Below are 20,471 nucleotides of genomic sequence, written 5' to 3'. Positions count from 1 at the left end.
GGCCAGCCACCTGGGCCCAGGAGCCTTGGCCAGCTGAGGGACAGGACAAGTGACAGTCACATGCAGAGCCCCTACAAAGTTCCATGTCATAAGTGGAAGAGCTTCTGTCCCCATCAAAGCCTGAGCAAACTGCCCTCATGCACCCCCAGCTGCCATCCTGTCCCCAGCACTCACTGTCATCCATTTTCCTCTTGTCACCGCCAGGCTGAGCGATGCCCAGGAGCCCATTGATGGAGTAGGTGGAGCCCAGGGAATCCGACTGGGGTGACTCCGGGGGAGTTACAGCTGAGCTGGGGACTGCGGTGGGGGGAGAGGGAGAGGGTCAGGGGGTGGAAGTGACACCCCTCACAGCCCCTGCTGCCACTGTGGAGGAGGCAGCAAACCGAGCCATGGACTAAGTCCTGGAGGGACTCAGGTCCTTCCTCCAGGGGGCCTGCTGGCGGGAGGGGTTCTTGGCGTCAGAGCTATCTCAAGTATTTGCACCTCTCCATAGTTCAGTGAATCTGCCCTGGGAACAGGCCAGGCTTTGTTGCAATGGCACAGCTTAGTCCACACATGGGTTTGTGAGTGGTATTGTGCACGGCTGTGTCTGTGTGGGTGTGTCTGTGTGTGCTCTGTGTATATGTGGGTACGCCAAAGGGGAGGTGTACAGGGGGATGATGTGTGTGCACCCAGATCCCTCAGCACTCACTCAGCGTGTGTCCAGGGCTCAGGGACTTGGTGGCCACGCAGCTGTCCATAGGGAGGTTGAATGGTTGCTGCACTTTGGTCCGGATGATTCTGTGATGAAGAGAAGAAAGGCCATGAGAGAGAAGAAGGGGAAAGAGAACTCATGGCTGCCCTAGACCCAGTTGCTTTTTGACACCCCTCTTGGGTATCTTAAAGGCACCCAAAACTCAACTGTCCACTGTCGAGCCCATGACCTTACTCTGTAGGCCTGTCCTCCCCAGTTGTCCGCATTTCATGATTGGTACCATCAGTTACTCAAGGCCAAAGTACAGATAGGGCTTAACATCTGCCTCCCTCCCTTTCCTATCAAACCCATCATTGAGTTCTGTAGTTTGACCTTGTGAACCTCATCAATGCTGACCCCTCTCTGCATCTCTCCATCAGCACCTTAGTGCATGCCATCACCAGCCTTCTAGGGTCACTCACTGGCCCACCCCCACCCCCTTTTGACCCTTTCTAAGTGATTCTCCTTACTGCAGTAAGAGTGGACTTTCTGAAATGCAAGTTGGCCACCTGCTTAAAATCTGCCAAGAGCTTCCCATTGCTTTATGGCCAAAGGCAAAAAGTATAACACAGCCCCCAGCCTCTGAAAGGCCACCTTCGCTGACATCTTCAATTTCAGCCTGCCTCATGCTCCCCTGCTCTTTACTGGTTTTCTTTTCTATCCTTCCTTCCTTCCTTCCTTCTCTCTTTCCTTCTTCCTTCCTTCTCTCTCTCTTTCTTTCTCTTTCTCCCTTCCTTCTTTCCCTCCCTCTCTCCCTCTCCCTCCCTCCTTTCTTTCTTTTTTTCTCCTTCCTTCCTTCTCTCTTTCCCTCTTCCTTCCTTCCCTCCTTCCTTCCTTCTCTCTTTATTTCTCCCTTCCTTCTTTTCCTCCCTCTCTCCCCCTCCCTCCCTCCTTCCTTCCTTCCTGTCTTTCTTTCTTTTTCTTTTCTTCTTCCTTCCTTCCTTCCCTTCCTTTCCTTCCTTCCCATCCTTTTCTCTACTTTTCTTTTTGTTTCTTTCTCTTTCTTCACTCTTGTCACCCAGGCTGCAGTGTAGTGGCGTGGTCTCAGCTCACCGCAACCTCTGCCTCCTGGGTTCAAGTGATTCTCCTGCCTTAGCCTACCAAGTAGCTGGGATTACAGGTGCCTGCCACCACACCGGGCTAATTTTTGTATTTTTAGTAGACATGGGGTTTCACCTTGCTGGCCAGGCTGGTCTCGAGCTGCTGACCTCAGGTGATTCACCTGTCTTGGCCTCCCAAAGTGCTGGGATTATAGGTGTGAACCACTGTACCAGCCTATCTACTGGTTTTCTTTTCATTCTATTAGCCACAGGGCCTTTGCATGTGCTGTCTGAGCTCTTTTCACCTACTTCTCTTATTCATTGTTTCTTATTCAGGGGAAGACTTTCCTGATCTTCATAAACAAAATAATCCTATGCTAGCTTGCATACCCTCATGTTCCTTTTCCTAGCAGGGCTTAGAACTGCATTTTTACAATATTGGGTAAATACTTGATTAATACCTGTATTCACATTAGACTGTAAGCTCCACAAAGAGGGATTTTGTGTGTTCCCAGGGCCTAGCACAAAATGAATGAGTGAATTACATGCGAATGAATTAATGAAAAGTGAGTGAGTAGGTAAATGGTTGATCGAGGTAGTGAGTGAATCATTGAAGGAATAAACAAATGAGTGAATGCTTGAATGCAGGCGGGGTTAGGGGTCTAGTGGCTTAGAAAATGATCCATTCAAGAAGATTCTTTTATTGAATGAAAGAGGATGTGGTGCTTGAGGAAGGAAACTGTAGATAGCACACTGGCTGGGGACCAGGGGGAGGGTGCTTCATAGCATGAGGCAAGGAAAGAGGCAGGTAGGTGTGGTACCTGCCCCGAGCCTGGTGTGCTCCCTGGCTGATTCTTCAGTATCAGGCCCCTTCCCAGCCTCTACTCCACCCAAACCAGGCTCTTGTGGTCTCCTTCCTGATTTCCCCAAACCCCAGGGACCCCAGCCTGACACCAGAGGCTGCTTTCTCTCTCACCTGTTAATGGAGCTGACACTGGGCACAGTGTCATTGTCACAGACACCCTCAGCCAGGAGCCGGTCTCGGATCTCCCAGGCAAACATGGTAGGGTTCTGACGTTTGTAGTCCCCGATCTTCTCCACCACCTTGGGGGTGGCCACCTTGGGCTTGGAGCCCCCTATCACTCCAGGCCGGATGCTCCCAGTCTCGTAGTACCTACTCCAATAGAGAACCCCGAAGAATTACCCAATAAGCAGGTGGAGTCTTTAGATAGGGACTTAGCTAGAGCCTCCCTCCTCTCTGAGGCTTCTGGGGAGGGGTATGAGACTGAAACGTGTCCCCGAGGCTGGCCTCAAACGCTTGATGTGCATGGAACTATCTGTTTCCCTGCATGCTACTGCCAAACCAGCACCACGTGCTAAAGGCCTGACCCTGGCTGCCCTCTCTCCCTTCCCTGTGGCTAGTCTCTTGCGTCCTAGCACCTGCAACAGCCATCATATGGGGCACAAAAGATTTCTCTTCTAAGAAAGGAAATCTTGGTGTGCGCGACATGCGAATGACAGGGCACAGTACAGTTTGCACTATCCAGCTTCTCTTGGTTAAAACATGACTGACTTTTTTTTTTTTTTTTTGAGACAGGGTCTCACTCTGTCACCCAGGCTGAAGTGCAATGGCACAATCTTGGCTCACTGCAAACTCCATCTCCTGGGTTCAAGCAATTCTCCTGCCTCAGCCTCCCGAGTAGCTGGGATTACAGGTGCCTGCCACCACATCTTGCTAATTTTTGTAGTTTTAATAGAGACAGGTTTCACTGAGTTGGCCAGGCTGGTCTTGAACTCCTAACCTCAAGTGATCTGCCTGCCTCGGCCTCCCAAAGTGCTGGGATTACAGGCATGAGCCACCGCGTCCAGCCAATGACTGACTATTTTCTTTGGCCACCTGGGAAGCTAGCTGAGGTCACTGGACCCTCTGCTCTGTCTTGCTGGTTCACCTTTGCTCCCTGCCTGTCCAAACCTGAGCCATACCCCTCACCCCGCTGGTTGCTGGTTTTCTATCAGGTTTTAGCAGGTTCAAATTGAAGCTGCTCCTCATGGACTCTGGAATCCTGACCTTGCTTGGATCCCCAGCCAGGTCCTGCTTGTTAAGCTAAGCCTCCTCTTCTGGGTGTCCACCCTTCCCTTCCCTCTACCCTCCAACTAGTTGGTTTGGCAGATCATTGGCCTGGATCAGGATATCCTCTCCTCCTCTCCTTGTTGTAGAAACTCTCTGGTCTCATCTGCATGAAAAAGAATCTGGCTCTTTAAAACTGCATTCCTCTGTTACTTCCATCCAGGACTCACCCCTGTGGGACACCACAGCCCTTCGCAGGAGTCCCCTCTCCCAGGCCCAGCAAAGGATCACACCTTCCCCTATTTCAGGCGGGGAGCCAGGGCTTTTCACAGTTCAAAGAACAGTCCAGGCCCCCTTGCCTTGTCCAGCCAGGTCTCCTCTTAAACCCACGTAAGGGTCAGAGCAGGGGGACAGACACACATACACGGAGCTGACCAAAAGCTCTGGCACAGAGGCGTTTCTGGTGGAAGTGGCTTTGCAGACTGGAATCTGTGGCTTCGTCAGCCTGGAAGCAGGCCTTTGCTGCACCTGGTCTCTCCTGAACCTGTGGGTCAGTGGTTCTCAACCCTGGCTGCAGAGAATTAGAGTCACTTACTGGGCACAGATAGACGAGGGAGTTATATACCAAAACTTGGGCCTATTCCCCTAAAGCTCTGATTTAATTGGTCTGGGCTGGGACATAAACACTATTGCTATTTTTAAAATCAGGCTTCCCCAGGTGACTCGAATGTGCTGCCAAGGCTATGAAGCACTGATCTGGGGTCTTGGGAAATTATGGTTCGAGAAGCACAAACTCAGATGATCCTCTTTTAAGGGTTAGACCTTGGGAGCTCATCTGACCATGTGTCCCCTCCCTAGTGGCTCAATTTCCCTAGGTCTCAGTAGGAGGAGGACCTTTGGGGAAGATTCTCCTGCCTTAGGAGGAGAGAAGCCTATATGAGACATGGAGCCGAGGAGAAGGGAGAGGGAGAAGCTAAGAGAAGGATTAGTGGACAAATAAAGAAGGAAGGGCAAGAAAACAATAGGAAAGTAGTGGCTGGGCAGAGGTCCAGAAGGACCACCATAACTGTTCAGGTCTCAGGATCAAAGCTGGACATTGGGAGCAATTCCCCATTCCCCAGGAGCACAGCTGTCTTGAGATCAGCTGGAGAAGTCAAGGTCTGCAGGGAGGGCAATCTGGGGAGAATTTCGTGCTTACCTGCCCAGGATCTTGCTGACGCAGCCATGGCTGACGCGGAGCTGGCGAGAGATGTCACAGGGCCTCACGCCCTGGTGGGCCAGGTCTACAATGCGCTGGCGGACCACTTCCGGCAGGGGTCTGCCGTTCACAAAGGCCCCTCCCAGCTGGTTCAGCCCGCCATGGCCTAAGGAGACAATATTCCCAGGGATAGTTGTCAAGGTCAGGCAGGCGTTTGGGTGAGGATTAGCTATGAGTGCAGGTGCAGGGGTGTGTGTGTGTGTGTGTGTGTGTGTGTGTGGTTGTGACCATGAAATCCCATGGCCAGGCCCTGTGGATCCCTCTGGACCCCCACCCCAGTTCTCACCCCTAGGATGCTGGCACAAATGGTATGTGATGCTCATTCCCCACCATGGGATGGTGTCACAGGAGCACTTTGCGCTTGGGAACTCTTCTGGCAGACTCAGCCTTTTACTCCAAATTACAACAATCACTCATTTTCTTCCCTCCTTCTGAAAAGTGTGTAAGGAGTTGAGGATATGGGGTCTTCTCAGGCCAGTACTGAGCCGTTTGACCTTGGGGAAAACTCCTTTTCTTCTCAGAGTCTCCTTTCCTTTTGTAAAATGAGGGCATGGGTGATTTTCACATTTCCCTTCTCCTCATGGAACCAGATTTTAAAACACTACCCCACTGAGAAAAACAAATACAAAAGAATAAAAGCAGAACCTCTCTGGTAGAGCTTGGGCAGAGAAGACCGAAGCTCTGTCTGTGGACTCCTGGCCTGAATGACCCTTAAGTTTCCTTCTTTCCCTAACAGGCCAGAGCACCAGGAACCTGGTGCAGGGTCCTCACAGGCACAGATAGCACTGGGTTCCACGACGGACACGGGGGCTACAGGCCTTCGTGGGAATCTGTCCACATCACGGATATGTGCGCACATTCCCGTAGCTGCTTTCCTGACTTGGCCCCTGCTCTTTGGCCCCAGCCTGTGCTTCATTCTGAGTCCATCCATCCTGGCAAATCCATATATACTGAGTGCCTACTATGTGCCAGGCACTGTACAGGGCCCTGAAGATGCCAGGGTGAATAAGGCAGACATGATCTTTGCTTGCTCTTCCCTCATGGGGTTTATCACAGTGAGGTCCCAGACCAGCAAACAGCCAGTTAACATACTTTGTGACCACTTTTGGGACTGGTGACATGCAGAGTTATGGGAACCACTGGAAGGGAAATTGACTTGGCTCAAGGAAACACGGAAGGGTTCCCGAGGAGGTCTAAACAGAGACTGAAGATAAACAGGTGCTAGCCAAGTGAGGGAGGGATGGGAGAAAATGGTTCCAGGCCGTGGGAACAGAATGTGCAAAGGCTCAGAGGCAATAGGATACTTGTCTGTTAGATTTTCCAACATATTCAACTCTGTCGTCCCTAGAATCATATTGGGCTAATTTCAGGGCTGAGATTGACTTCCATTTTTGTCATGAGGAGACTGGGGCTCAGAGAGTTTTAGTGATCTGATTTATATGACTTGTCTAACTCAGCTTATACGAGGAGGAGCTGGGATCCAACCAGAATTTAAGGCTCAGATCAGGGCTGCTCCTTGAGGGGAGCCCTGTTCTGGGGCTAGAGCTGCCCTGGACGCTTGGCATTGACTCTGCTGTTTTGTGCTGAACATGCCAAGGTCTTTTCACACCAGGGGCAGGATTTGGTGATATGGTTGGGAGGGTAGAGCCCTGAGGGGTGGGAGTCAGGGAGTGGGCAGGTGAGAAGGAAGAACCAACCCCAAGCTTCTGTGTGAGCCATTTAAAGACTATTTATGGCAGAGGGTGGGAAGTGCCTTTGCTGGGCATACAGTGCCCATTATCACCCACTGACTTAGCACATTCAGAACTGCCTTGCAATGTCTCCTTAGAGGCCCGAGCTGTCTTCAACAGAACACTCAATTTCCCTTTAATGAAAGGGGTGGGGGTGTTCTAAGCCTTTTCTGCCCTGGGCAGTAAGTCATGAGGAGAAGCCCTCTGGCCAAACACCCAGCAGGAAGGATGCAATGATCCATCCTCCTGGTGGAGGCAACGGGTAAGCTTGGGCGCAGCTTTCACCTATGCCCCTCCAGGCAAGTCTTCCTAGTGAGTGCTTTTCCACTAGGGCTAGAAGAGTGCTTGGAGGGGCTTCAGGAGAGCCCAGATGGTGGTCAGAGAGGCCTTTGCCCAGTGCTAAGCCCATTCCTCTGGTCCTCTCTGGCTAGAGTGCCATTTGTGAATTGCTGTAGCCATTTGCCCCTCACTGCATCATTGTTGCCTTCCAGCTCTTTTGGGTCCTGATACTGAACACAAGGGGGCGCCAGACAGCCATCCAAACAGACAAGATCTTCAGCAGTCCTGCTTTGTCCTCATTTTCCAGAACTTTCCCTGCTGTATCCACCCAAACCTAAGTGTTTGTTCTGGAACCTCTATATATAGAAGCGAGGTTTCTTACAGATAGGGGTTCTTCACCTCTACAAATGTGAAGCAGGTTTTAAAAGTCATTTTGGGGGTGGCATGAATTGGGTATTAACGTTTTTTATAAAAAATTAACTGCACTGTAAGCTGTATGACCCATTGCCTTTAATTATCCTGAAGGACTGACTGGCATCCTTAGAAACCCAAACCCTCAGGAAGCCCCTTGAGAAGTCATTTACCATTATCAGCCAGCATCGTAGTGCTGGGAAAGATGTATTCACATTTCTGGCCCCTAAAGTGTGAAGTCTCTGGTACTTTATTTTATTTGACTGGCTTCTGAATGACTCTGTGTTGCTGTGGAAAAACCTTGGGCCTGAGTCCTTCCTTGACTCTGCCTGTTCCAATCTTATCATTTGAGAAAGTGTTTTTTTTTTCTTCTTCTTCAACTTTAGTGTTTTTATCCATTGAATGGAGCTTAATAAAACTTATGCCTGCTGCTGACTTAAACTATTATAAGAAGATAGGGGGATCAGGTTGGAGAAGTGTTCATTCAGATAAACAAATCTTGTTATAAATGAAAAATTTATCTAATTTTCAATATTCCCATGGTTGAATGTTATAACCCAAGCTTGGCCCTAGGACTAGGGAGTGTTTTCTCAAACTTCAGTGTGCATCAGAATCACTCACCAGTGGGGGTTATTAAAGTACAGAGTACTGAACAAAGTGTCCTGAGTTTCTGAATCAGTAGGTCTGGGACTGAACCAAGAATTTCTGTTTCTAAGAAATTTCCACATGGTGTTAATGTTGCAAGGCCAGGGTCACACTTTGAAAACCACCAGTTTAGGCCAGGTGATGACTGGTAAGTTAAGTATAAGAGAATAAGTCTTCATACTCCTCCAACCTTCTTCTAAGAATAATAATGATGGTTTGTATATTATGGTTTCCATTGCTTTTCAACTCAAGACATTGACCAAGTGCCTATCATGACTCAGGTACAAAGCAGTGGGAATACAACCTTGAATAAGACAAGAATCCTGGCCTTCAAGGAACTTAGAACCTTTGGGGGAATATGATAAGATACATCGGGAATCATCATGTTAAGGGTGACTTTTCTTGAAAGATGTAAGTCCTGACACTTGGGGAGCTTCTAAGTGGTTAGAGGTAAGTTGCAAGGAAGAATAACTAGGAGTTAACTAGGTGAAGAATTTTCCACAGGGAGAAAAAAATCCATGCATAAAGTCTTGGTGCTTTGAAGAAACTGAAAGACATTTACTGTGGCTGTAGGACAGGCAAGAAAGAGAATTTGAAAGAGCCTGCTGGCTGCAGATGGAGATGGCCTCTATGGTTTGAGGTTTTGAGCTGAGTCCCTGTAATGGAAGGACTTTTGTTTTTCATGTGTCTGGTGTTGGGGAGTGGACTCTTCTGGGTGAGTCACCACCAAACGCCCAGAGGTGGGTGCAGGCTTCCTTCCTGAACTGAGGTGGGGGAAAGATTGGTGTGCTGACCACCTTTTCCTGCTGCTGCTGATGGGGTGGGCTTTGAGGCCGGAAGCCAAAAATGAGTAGGAGCTTCCTGGTAGGGCGGGAAGTGGGATAAAGGGGGAAGGTGTGACCCAGGAAGAGGTTTAAAGCCTCATAAGCAAAGGCTCTTTGCATGTGTGGAGGATTGTGAGTGGGGAGGCGGGGTGGGTATGGGGGAGGAAGGCAAGACCACTTGGCCGGATACAAGCAGGTTCCTGAGTGGAAAGTACTCAGACAGGCAATGCAAGCTTTCCTGGGGTCAGAGAGGGCTTATCTTACAGTAAAGGGATTGGAGCTCAGTAAAGTTCTAGGTGAAGCTTGCTGTCCAGAAATGTATCCTTTTGGAAAGTGACCATTTGGGGAGGTCTTAGGACTTTGTTTGGTAATTTCTTCATCCTTTATAGAGCTTAGTTTGGATGGGAGAAGAAAAGGAGAGACACTCATTGATCAGAATTGTTGTTACATGCACCAATATCCAAACCTTTAAGATGTGGAAATGCTTTTTCCATGTCCCTATAGTCCTTTGCATAAATTCCTATCACCGCAGTGAACACATTGAACGGTAACTTTCTCTATTCAGGTTTCTTTATGAATTACTCAAAGGCAGGTGCCCTGTCTTTGTCTACCATAATTAGCATTTTAGTATATACAAGCGGTAATGGTTTACATTGGTATGGTTGTTGCACGGATTCCCACAGTTCTGCATGGTGGGACCCCCAAATCCCGTGCTTCATTACTTTCCCTTTTATCCTTTTGCTTTGTCTTTTGCAGCTCTGCCCAGTCTTAAAGTGGCAATGGCTCAGCGTGTTGCTCTGCAAAAATTTCCTTTTAACTACCTGGGGTTTTTTGCTTTAGTCCCAAAGAGTGTCAAGGTGGTAGCTGAGCCTTGGCAGGGCTATCGTGAGAGGCACAGTGGCTGCTTTGGGTGCCCTTCAGATCATACCATACCTACTCCCCTTCCACAAAGGAAAGGCCTTGCCCATGCGAATCAGTCCCTGGCATTCTCAGCTTGGTGGTGTTCCCTTCTCCAGAATGCTCACTTACAGGTCTGTGATCTGCATATGCCACCTCCCAGCTAATCCTTTTGGCTTGGTGCCTTTCCGGAGTAAAGACCAGGGCCTGTGCCTCCAATTGCTCCTGAAGAAAGTGTCCCAGGACCATGGAATCCCAGTGTCCAAAGTCTGCGTACCAGATCACGCCTGTATCCATGAGGTGATGGGTTACCTGGACACATGAGTTCCTTGTACTGGGTAAAAGGGGCTGCATGCTGGAAAGCAGCACCCTGCATCTGCTGTTACCTTCCAGCTTGCTGCATGACTCTTGGTATCTCTGTGCCTTACACTTGTCTTCCTAAGGGAAACTGGAGCAGAAAGACAGCAGCTGGGCAGAGCCGCTGCTTGTTTCTCGTTGATCTCTCACCCTTCTACCTTTTCTGGAACCCACTCCATCGATGCTCCTCCCATTAAAAATATTATTTGCCTCTTCTTTTCTACCAGGTCCTTCCCCTAAACCTACAAATGGAATTAAGTTAATCTATATTGTCTCTTCAGTCCCTGATCTCAAAATAAATCAAACAAAAAAAAATTCTTCCCTTGACCATGATACTCTTCTTTCCTATTGTTTTCAACTAACTTTCTCCAGAAGCAGTCAACTTGCAGCCCATTCCTCCCTTCACATTCAGTGCTCAGCCCGCTCTGTGCCCACTGCTTAGCATGTGCTTGGTGATGGGTGGCTGTGGATGGATGGTGAGTGGGTGGAGGGTGCCATGTGCTCCCTCTTGAAGAGGTTTTTGTGACATTGCCATCTCCTAATTCCTTATACCTTCAGTCTAGGCTTTTTGTTTTGCTTTAATGGGGTTCTCTTCCCTCATTTGCTCCATGACATCTGTTTTTTCCCTTCAGGCTTCTCTCAGTTCTCAGTGCTTCTCTCCCTCTTGGTGATCCCACACACCCTCATTGTCATACCTAGTACCCATCTGATGGCATCGTGGGCATCCCCATCTTTACGTGGGTAACCCCAGTCAGGTCTTCCCCCCAACTTTGGTTTTCAATTTCTATTGGAGATCTCCTCTTAGATGATAAGGAGGCTCCTCCTCTTGTGTTGTCTTGGTTGGTAACACCACCAGCTGCCATGCAAGCTCAGGGTATGCCCCTTCCACTCAGCCTCATGCCACCTGCCACCACACTCTCTGCGCTGCACCATCATCGGTCCTCTGCATGACCTTGGAAGTAACAGTGTGTCCCCAGCCTTGGGTTGCCTGCAAATGCTGTTCCCTCCTCCTGGAGCTCTTGTCTTCCCCTCTATCTAGTTAACTACTGCTCATCCTCTATGTGTCGGCACCGAGTCACTTCCTTGGTGGCTTTGCTTTATCCTACAGAGTAGGTTCAGGCCTCTCTTTGGGGGTTCTCATACGTGCTTTACCTTTCTTGAATGGCAGTCATCAAAATGCAGCACCAAATACAACTGCTGTTTGGGTTGAAAATCAGAGAAAGAAAAAGCCTCATTGTCAAGGGAGGTATTTCAGGGAAACTGCTGAGGTATCTTAGATAAATTTAATTGCATCTGTAGGTCCAAATTTTAATTTTACATTTTTTGCATATGTATATATATATGAATAATGACTATCTTCTCTCACCAGATTGAAAGCTCCATGAGGGCAAGACTTCTTTTATTTTGATTTTTATTAAATTATATTAGGTGTTCAATAAACATATGTCACATGAATTAACTAGTAGCCTTTATCGTTTTCCATTTGCCCATATGGAATACCCCCAAGACAACTTTTTACCTCCTAAATATTTACCTAACCAATACCTTCCTATCTGTCCCCAGCATTCAAACATCCATTCATTCAGTTATCCATTCAACATACAGTTTATATTCCTACTGTGTAGCAAGCATTTTAATAGGACTGATTATACAGAATTGATTTCTACCTTTATGGAGCTTGCAGTCTAGGGATAGGTGAGCTGAAGATGGGTATATATTTAAAAAGTAAGTGCACAAATAGATGTATAATTACTACTTGGGGTAAGTGCTAAGAAGAACACAAAGGGTGCCATGATAAAAAAATAATGGGATGGGGGTGCAAGAGAGAATTAGTTCAAGCTGATTAGGAAGATGTCTCTAAATGACATGAGTGGAGGCGAGTAGGAGTTAACTACTCACTTGGACTCATTGGTCTCCACATCCAACTTTGCTCAAGTGACCCTTTGCTACCCAGCCAGGGAGCAACACATCTAAACCCTAGTCTGGCCATATCACTCCCATATTTAAGAATTCTTGCAAGGCGTGACATCATTTTCTTCATGGCAAAGTCCGAGCTACTAAATCTTGCAGATGATGCCCACCATTGTCTTCCGCAATCACTTACTGTTCTTGACCCTGACCCTGACTTAGTGTTCAAGCCTCATTTCTTACCTGTCTGAGCCTTGAATTTGATGCTCTAACAACACAGAATTGCTTGCTATTCTTTCACTGCATCTGAATCCTCTCCTGGGTCCTTGCTTGTATCCTCCATGCCTGAAGTGCCTTTCTTCACATTCTCCTGATTGACTTCTACTCATGCCCAGGGAGTTGGTTCAGGAAGCTCCCTCCTATAGGAAGTCTTCCCTGGCTTTCCCTGCCTGTTCTCTTTGGTCCTTTCTTTTAAATAAGCTATGCCATAATCTCATTAAGCAGAATATAAGTATCTGTTTACTGACTGTGTCCTTCTGCATAGATTTTTTTTGCACCTTAGAGGATGACACAGTTTCTTTATCTCTGAAATCCTAATACCTAGTGTAATGCTTGGTGCACAGCTGGTACCCAATAAACGATGATTGAGTTGGTTATTGAAAGTGAAGAAGAAAGGAAAGAAGGGAGGGAGGGAAGAAAGGAAGGAAGGAAGGAAAGACGGAAGGAAGGAAATAAGGAAGGGAGGGGAAAAAGAGGAATGGAGGGAGAGAGGGATAGAGGGAGGGAGGAAGGGAAGGAGAGAGGCAGATCCACAACAAGTTTAGTGAAGCCTACACTTCCTTTGCCTTAAACAGAATTCTGTTTTCCACAGACACACACTTATAAAATTGAGTTATTTAAAGAGGACGGTCTAGATTTCAGTCCAAAAAAAAAAAAAAAGAGGTTTGCCTGGCTTCTGAAGGAGTCAGAATATGAATGCGGAGGTCTTCCTGTTGGGTTGTATATCAGACCTTCAACATTAACATTAACTGTGTGAGCACTTGCCAAGTTCACACTGTTATGAGCAGCTTTATGGTTGAATGTGGCAGTGTGTTCTGCAGGAATCCTCTGTGAAATTAGTGCTACTCCTGCCATTTTACACCACTAAGGAAACTGTCACTGACTCTAGTCTTTGGATTCTGAGCCAAGAAGCCTTTTTCTTCTAACCTTGGCAATAGAGACTCTATGGAGGATGATGGGAGGTGATCTACAGACTCCTCCCTCACTGGGTTAATAGCTCTGTTGGTAAGATTTCAACATGCATCAAGGGAAAAAACCATGAGAGACACCTCAAGCTAGGGAGGCAGAGGGTTAGCAGCAAATGTTACCCCTCCTGAGAACTCAGACATCCTAGACTCAGAGATCCCATGAGAAGTTTCTGATTCAGGACTGTGTGGGAAGTGCTGCCTGTATATGCCTGCCAGGGCTCAGTCAGTTAAAAAAAAAATAGTCTCCAGTTCTCATTGCCAAGGAGCTCAGTACTGTGTTCAAGGCCAAGGACATGATCAATCCAGTCTTAGAATCTGATTTCCTCAGATGTCTTCTGGTATCAGCCAGGGCTTGGTCAGAGGACAGAAATCTTCCTAGTATTTCAACAGAGGGGCTTTAATATAGGGAATTGTCCTGGTGTTGGAGGGCTGTAAGAGCACAAAGGAAGCATTGAAATAGCCCAGAGAGAGTAGCTACAGGAAGCAGCCACTGCCCCTTGGGCTGGAGGAAGCAAAGGGAAGAAACTGGAGTTATCAGAACCTACATGCTTAGAGGAAGGGCCTATGAAGCTGGGCCTTGGATCTCTGAAGGGCTGGCACATCCCAGCTGTTGCTGGGAGGCATGTGAGGCTGGGTCTGGGAAAGCTGAGAGCTAGAATCTGATTCAACTACTGCTGCTGAGGTGCTGGCTGACAAGAGCTGCATACAAGAAGAAGAAAGTCCTTCTACTATCCTTTAAACTTCTACTACTTGCCAGGTGGCCCATTTATTAGTCCCTTATAGACACCCAAACTGAGAGGTAGCTTTCAAATCTTTCCTCTTGCCCTGATGAGTGGGTGAGGTTAATATATTCATTTATTTCCGTTCCTGGAAGCTGTATGGAGGAGAGAGTCGGACATCCCTGCTTCAACTCTGACTAACTTACGACTTTGGTATGAATGTCAGTCATCTGTTTCTGCCTTTCCTTCTAGATGTGCCGAGTGATCTAAATAACAAGGTGCATGCGTAGCACCTGACAAAGGACCTGGGCTTCAGTAGACCCTCCACAAATGTTAACCATTACTGCCATCACCAAGACCCACCATTTCCATACCAGGCTCTGCTCCAGGTTCTGAGGACATAAGGGGATGAAGACAGATGGGTCTCTGCCCTCTTGGAGGTTATGGGAAGATTCCTTTTGTAACAGTTTTAAGTTAATTAACTTATTTCTTAGCAAATGGCAAAGCTTCCCCACCCATATCTGTACCTTTTCTTACCTGGATTGATTTCTCTTCTCACTGTTCCAAAATCTTTAGTAATGAGAAAAGGGCAGGGTTCTGGGATGCTCAGAGGGACAGGAAATAATCCCAGCTCCTTCTTTCCCTTTCTGGTGCCCATGACTAGGAAATTACTGATTAACTCCTGGCTTGTTCTTGTTGTTGTGTTCTGGTCTTTGGGGCTCTGTTTCCCTCGTGGGGTGTTCATGCTCTTTAATGCAGCCCAGGAGGACCCTAAGATGTCAGGCCATGAGGACCAACTCTAGCTCCTTGTCAACTATACTCTGACACTCAGGCAGATATAAGAGTGTCTCCCAGTAGAATATGAAATTTGGCTTCCTTGGATGCTTCTGCCTTACTTAGATCAGCCAGAGGGTGGCTGTGGTGGGAGGGCTTAGCACTATTCTTTCATCCCCAGCAGGGTGAGGGAGCTGGGGAGGGACAGGGGAGGGAGACAGAGGATGGATAAAGAGGTCTCCTGTGGATTAGACTCTATCTGGGAGAGAATCAAACTTCGCTGGTATTTCACCAATGTTGGACCTAAAAGAAGAGGAAGGAGGGGAAGAAGGAGGGAGGAAGGGGTATCTTTAGTACTCAGCCCCTCTTCCCCATTAGTCAATGCCTAAGAGTAATAATTATGGACAGTATTATGGGAGGTGCTTATTTTTGAGCCAAGTTGAGTATTTTAAATGCATCTTTTCAATTAATTCTTAGAACAACCCTTTGAAGTATGAAGTACATTATTCCCATTTTACAGATGAGAAGATGAGGAGCAGAGACGGCGTGTAAGAGGTTCAAGGCTCCACCCTCACAAAGTGGCATGACAGAGATTCAAGCTGAGAGCTCTTAGATGCCACAATGAATGCTCTGAACTGCTTACTTTTGCCCACCCACCTCCAGTGCTACCCCTGGAAGTAGCACTATATTCCAGAAATAGCCAGACCCTTCCCTAAGAACAAATATGCCTTTTCAACACCTACCAAGTATGGGTGCTTTCCAAAACTCACTTCCAAATCCTCTGCAGGTTTTCATTTTCTTGGGGCCTGAGTTTTCCTTTTAAATTTTTCTCCAGTCAGAGAGAGCACCAAATTCCTTTATTTCCCTCCCCTTTTGTGTAGTGGCTGGCTGCCCTCCATTCTCTTTGTTTACATCCATCGCTGCCTCCTTTCTTCCCACTCTTTCCCGCTCTGGGTTTGCATCCCTCCCCTCAGTGTCTCCCAGTTACCTTGCTTGCTTTTACTTCCCTCCTGATTGCTGCCTCCCCAGTTCTTACCAGCTCTCTGCCCCAGCGCTTTCCTGTCAAAGATGGCGGACTCCTCCAATGCCACCGCTCCCCTACCCATCCGCCCAGAGTCTCCCCTTCTCTCTTCCTCCCCGCTGGCTCCTTTGGCCATCCCCCTTCCCCGCATAATCTTTATTGCTTGCATGACTGCTCAGGTTCTTTATCCCATCTTCCCCTCAAAGGCATTCGCAGCTCTGCTGTTATTCTTGTATTAGCATTGAACCCATTAAAGCTAATTTGTTTGCCCTAATCTCCATTTATTTTTCCCTAGTTGATATTAGATTTCTCTTTCTATTGCTCCAGCATGATTTTCTCTTTGTCTTCCTAATGGTCTACCCCCCTCTCTCTTTCTCTATTAATCTGGTTGGCTTCACTGTGTGGTTTCAAGGCCTTTCTCCGCCTCCCCCAGCCCTTAGATTAACCCTGTCACCTCCCTCCCAGGAAGGGCTTCAGTGTGTGGATTTCTAGGGATGGAGCTGCTTCAAATGTCAATAGGCCTCTAAGCTCCCTAAGAAAAGTACTGCTTGACATGAGGCCCTGCCTTTTCCTGGATCCAGGCTGGAGGCCTTGGGAGCACAGGGGACAGAGAGCTTGAGGCAAGTGGGACACACATGGGCTGCTCTGAGCCTGAAGGTCACCAAGTCCAGGGGTTCCCTGGGTAGGGTCGCGTTTGGTGCTGTCTCAGAGATTTCTGGAGGTCTCTTCAAGCTGTCTTAGATCCTATAAATTATATTAGCAATATAAGGTATATAAAGTAACAGCAGGTGGGCCACTTTCTTCCTCTGAAATCAGGCACTATTTCCCAAGCAAGGGACTCACCTCCTTTTTTTCGTACAGGAGTGACACGCCCCTCTGTGGATGTGGCTTTGGGTATGGCTAATCCACAACCTGCACTCTGGCCTTCAGAAGCCCTGGGAGAGAAGCCTCCCAGGAGCAACATTCCAGAGCATTCTCTATACTCCCAGCGACCTCCCCATCCCCTGTCCTCTGAATCTCATTGTCAAGTTCTTCCCCCAGACGCCTGGATCCTTGAGGGCAGGTGCAGCTTTTTTCTGGCCGTGCAGGCGTGCTTTGCAGGAACGAGAGTAGTGCTTTCCTCCTCCCAGCTGCACACTGGAATCACCTGGAGAGTCCAGAAACTTCCCGCCTCAGGTCAGTTCAGTCAGAATCTTTTGGCATAGTGTCCCTGAATCTGGAGTTTTAAAAATCTCCTCTGTTGATAGCCTAGAGTTGATATCCACTCTATGGATGTCAACAAACACCTATTGAAAGCATTAATTAATTGATCAAACATGAACTTCTAGTCAGGGGCTGCAAATGGAGCTTGCCAGTGCTCCCTGCAGGTTTCCTAGAGGTCATTCTTCCCAGATCCTTCCCACTGAGCTTCCTAGACACTTGCAGATTCCTGGCATCACACACCGGGGCTGTGGAAGGACCCTCTGAGCTGCAGAAGGAAGGTCCAGGGTCTCTGCATTTGGGGAGGGAAGCAGGCAAGGCAGGTATGGATGGCAGCACCTGCTGAACACGCGTTCAGATGCTCAGCGACTATGCACATCACTGTGCTACACCCTCAACTCCCCCTGAGGTCAGAGGCCTGTGGCTAGTAATGCTTTTTTTTAAATGGGTTGATATTAAAGCAATTTTCAGTACATTAGATTTCAATTCAGTGAGCACCCACTCTGCGTCTAATAATATTCCAGGCTGTATGTATGTGGGGAGTTGGTTTCTGAGTAGAAGACAGTCCTTGCCCTTGAGAAACTTACAAGTTAATAGTCCCTGACATGTTATAGAACCTTAAAGTTTTTCAACTCATTGGCATGCACTATCTCTTTTAATTCTGTCAAGTAGCTCCGTGGAATATCTGTGGAGGTGTGCATATGGGTGTCTTGTGAATGTGTGTGTGAGTGAGTGTGTGTGCATATGTGAGTATGTGTGTGTGGTGGGGATGGGATGGATAGTAAATGACATGAAGTACTGGCAGGTTCTACAGCTAGAAGTTATAATGCCATAAATGTGAGTTTAGTAGGCACTGATTTAAAAATCACCCAGAGATGGGTAAGCAGGGAAATAGAGACGGGGTGAGAAGAACCCTGCTGACAGCAGAACACCATGAGAGTGGCTTGAGAGTGGGGGTGGGTGGAGAGGAGGGGGGGCTGTAGTTGGGATGACTGTAGAGACCAAGAGGCCAGAGGAATAAGGGAATCTTGAATATAATGAAGTCACATAAAGATGACTCCCTCACCCAGAAACTTGAACTAAATGACCTCTGAAGCTTCCTTCCAACGCTGGGATTCTTTGCTTCTGAGGTCTTAACTAAGATACAACCTGATGGGCTTGATTTGCTCATAGAGGAAGCATTTGTAAAGGGTGGGCTTTATCCTGAATTAAGGCACAATAGAGAAAGTGTGAGAGAGAGAGAGAGAGTGTGTGTGTGTGACCGTTTGTGTGTGTGTGTGTGTGCTGTGTATGTGTGTGTCTGTGTGTGAGCTGCAGAGTCCTCAGGGTGGGGGCCAGAAGGAGGGCCTGGCTATCCTGGGGATCATAACAGGTAAGAGCAAATGAAGAGGAACTGCCTTTCTGAGCAGCACACAGAAGCAAAATCTGTGACAAAACCATGCATCTGTTGTTTCCACACCTGCTGACAGCAGGCACCATGGCGAAGGAGATTATCCACTCTAAAGGCTGTCCTCACCGCTGCAGAGAAAAGGGGAAGGGACAGAGGCCAACAGACATGGCCTGCAGGCTGCTTCAGGAGAGGAAACAGGAGGTGCTGAGAATTAGGAGGCCCAGGTTCTGCCCACTATGTGACGATGCCAGTCTGTGCCTCAGTTTCTTCATCTGGCCTGACAGAAGCAGATGATCCTTACAGTCCTAATGTCTACAACTCTGGGATGGCCCTTGGCCAGAGAACAGAGACCAGAAATCCCCAGAAGCTGATACGGAGAGAGCTCTAGAGGGAGACGTTGAGTAACCTTCCTATGTGACAAAACATAGAGGTGACTGGAGTTGTCATGAGATGAGGGAAGGTGGCACACAGTGGGCCCTATGACTCTGGTGACTTGCATGGTGACAGAATGGGTTGCTGCAGCTCACAGACTATGCAGGTGGATGTGCACGGTGTTTATAGAGTGGCAGAGTTACAGGGCACCTTTCTGAGAGGATCCTTGACTGGGAAGGAGAGGTGACCTGTATAATGTCACAGACTCACCTCGTGGCAGAACCAAGAAAGAACCTCAACGTTCTGACCTAAGTCCCTGTCTAAGCCCTTTGGGAGCTTAGTGCCTTCTTGGCTGGGGCCATGTTGGCAGAGAGTGGAGGAAGAAAGTGGTGAGGTTTGCAGAACATGTTCTGAAGCAGGACATGCCTGGAAAGATTTTAGTTTTTGTTTTTTTTGAGACAGAGCTTTGCTCTTTCACCCAGGCAGGAGTGAAGTGGCACAATCTCAGCTCACTGCAACCTTCACCCCTGGGTTCAAGCAATTCTCCTGCCTCAGCCTCCTGAGCAGCTGGGATTATAGGCACCTGCCACCATGCCTGGCTAATTTTTGTATTTTTAGTAGAGACGGGGTTTTGTCATGTTGGCCAGGCTGGGCTCAAACTCCTGACCTCAGGTGGTCCACCTGTCTCAGCCTCCCAAAGTGTTAGCGTGAGCCACAGTGCCTGGCTGATTTTAGGTTCTTGAATCAGCTTGTTTGCTTGTCATTTTTGTTTTCTTAAGTGTTTTTTATTTTTTGTAGAGATGGGATCTTGCTATGATGCCCAGGCTGGTCCTGAACTCCTGGGTTCAATCTTCTGGCCTCCAAAGTGCTGGAATTACAGGCGTGAGCCACTGTGCATGGCCTTTTCTAAGTGTTGAACCTGAACTTGAGGCTCTCTGGGGGATTCTGGCTTGGGAGGGGGAGTCCCCTTCTCTTTTGGAGCAAGAGGAAAGGCTCTGGAGGATGAATGCCACCTTCCCCTTCTCTTTCTGTCAGCCCCAAATCAGAGCTTCTGCAGCTGGTGTTGCTCAGACCCAAAGCAGCTGAGGGTCAGGTCAGGGCTGTGTGGGGACTGAAACGGACTAAGGACATGCAATAGTCAGGTGTTATGAATTGAATAGTCCCCTCCCCTGCCTCCACCCACCACTCTAGTACCTTGGAAACAGTCTTTGCAGATGATCTAGTTCAGGTGAAGTCATTAGGATGGGCCTAATCCAGTATGATCAAGTTCTTATGAAAAGGGGAGATTTGGATACAGAGATAAAGTGAGAAAGCCACATGAATATCAGAGTTACGTTGCCACAAGCCAAGGAATGCCAAAGACTTCTAGCAAACCACCAGGAGCTACGAGAGAGGCACAGAACAGATTCTCCTCCAGCCTTAGAAGGAAACAACTCTTCTGACCCTTTGATTTGACACTTTTGGCCTCCAGAACTGTGAGACAATACATTTCTGTTATTAAGTCCTCCAGTTTGTAGTACTTTGTCACTGCAGCCCTAGCAAACCCCTGCACAGATCAACAGAGCTTTAGAGCTTTAGCTATGAATTGGACACGGCAG

General features: G+C 48.0%; 1 protein-coding gene across 3 annotated transcripts in view; it reads right to left on the bottom strand.

The window, feature by feature from the left end:
- PAX8 (paired box 8) overlaps positions 1 to 20,471 on the bottom strand; it is a 59,660-nt gene that overhangs the window by 23,336 nt on the left and 15,853 nt on the right. For 2 of the 3 annotated variants that reach the window (XM_012438967.2, XM_021673633.2), the window contains exons 2-5: positions 5,040 to 5,205; positions 2,750 to 2,947; positions 692 to 780; positions 175 to 297 (exon numbers count right to left, since the gene is read on the bottom strand). In XM_012438967.2, coding sequence (XP_012294390.1) covers positions 175 to 297; positions 692 to 780; positions 2,750 to 2,947; positions 5,040 to 5,205 — 576 coding nt within the window. Of the gene's footprint in view, positions 1 to 174; positions 298 to 691; positions 781 to 2,749; positions 2,951 to 5,039; positions 5,206 to 20,471 lie in introns of all 3 variants that reach the window. The other variant, XM_012438965.3, reaches the window with a different exon arrangement.

Source organism: Aotus nancymaae, unplaced genomic scaffold, assembly GCF_030222135.1.
Source record: "Aotus nancymaae isolate 86718 unplaced genomic scaffold, 86718_ANA_hifiasm-v0.15.2.pri h1tg000017l, whole genome shotgun sequence".
NCBI lineage: Eukaryota > Metazoa > Chordata > Mammalia > Primates > Aotidae > Aotus > Aotus nancymaae.
Note: the sequence above shows the minus strand (reverse complement) of the source record. Positions and strands in the feature narration are given on the sequence as shown.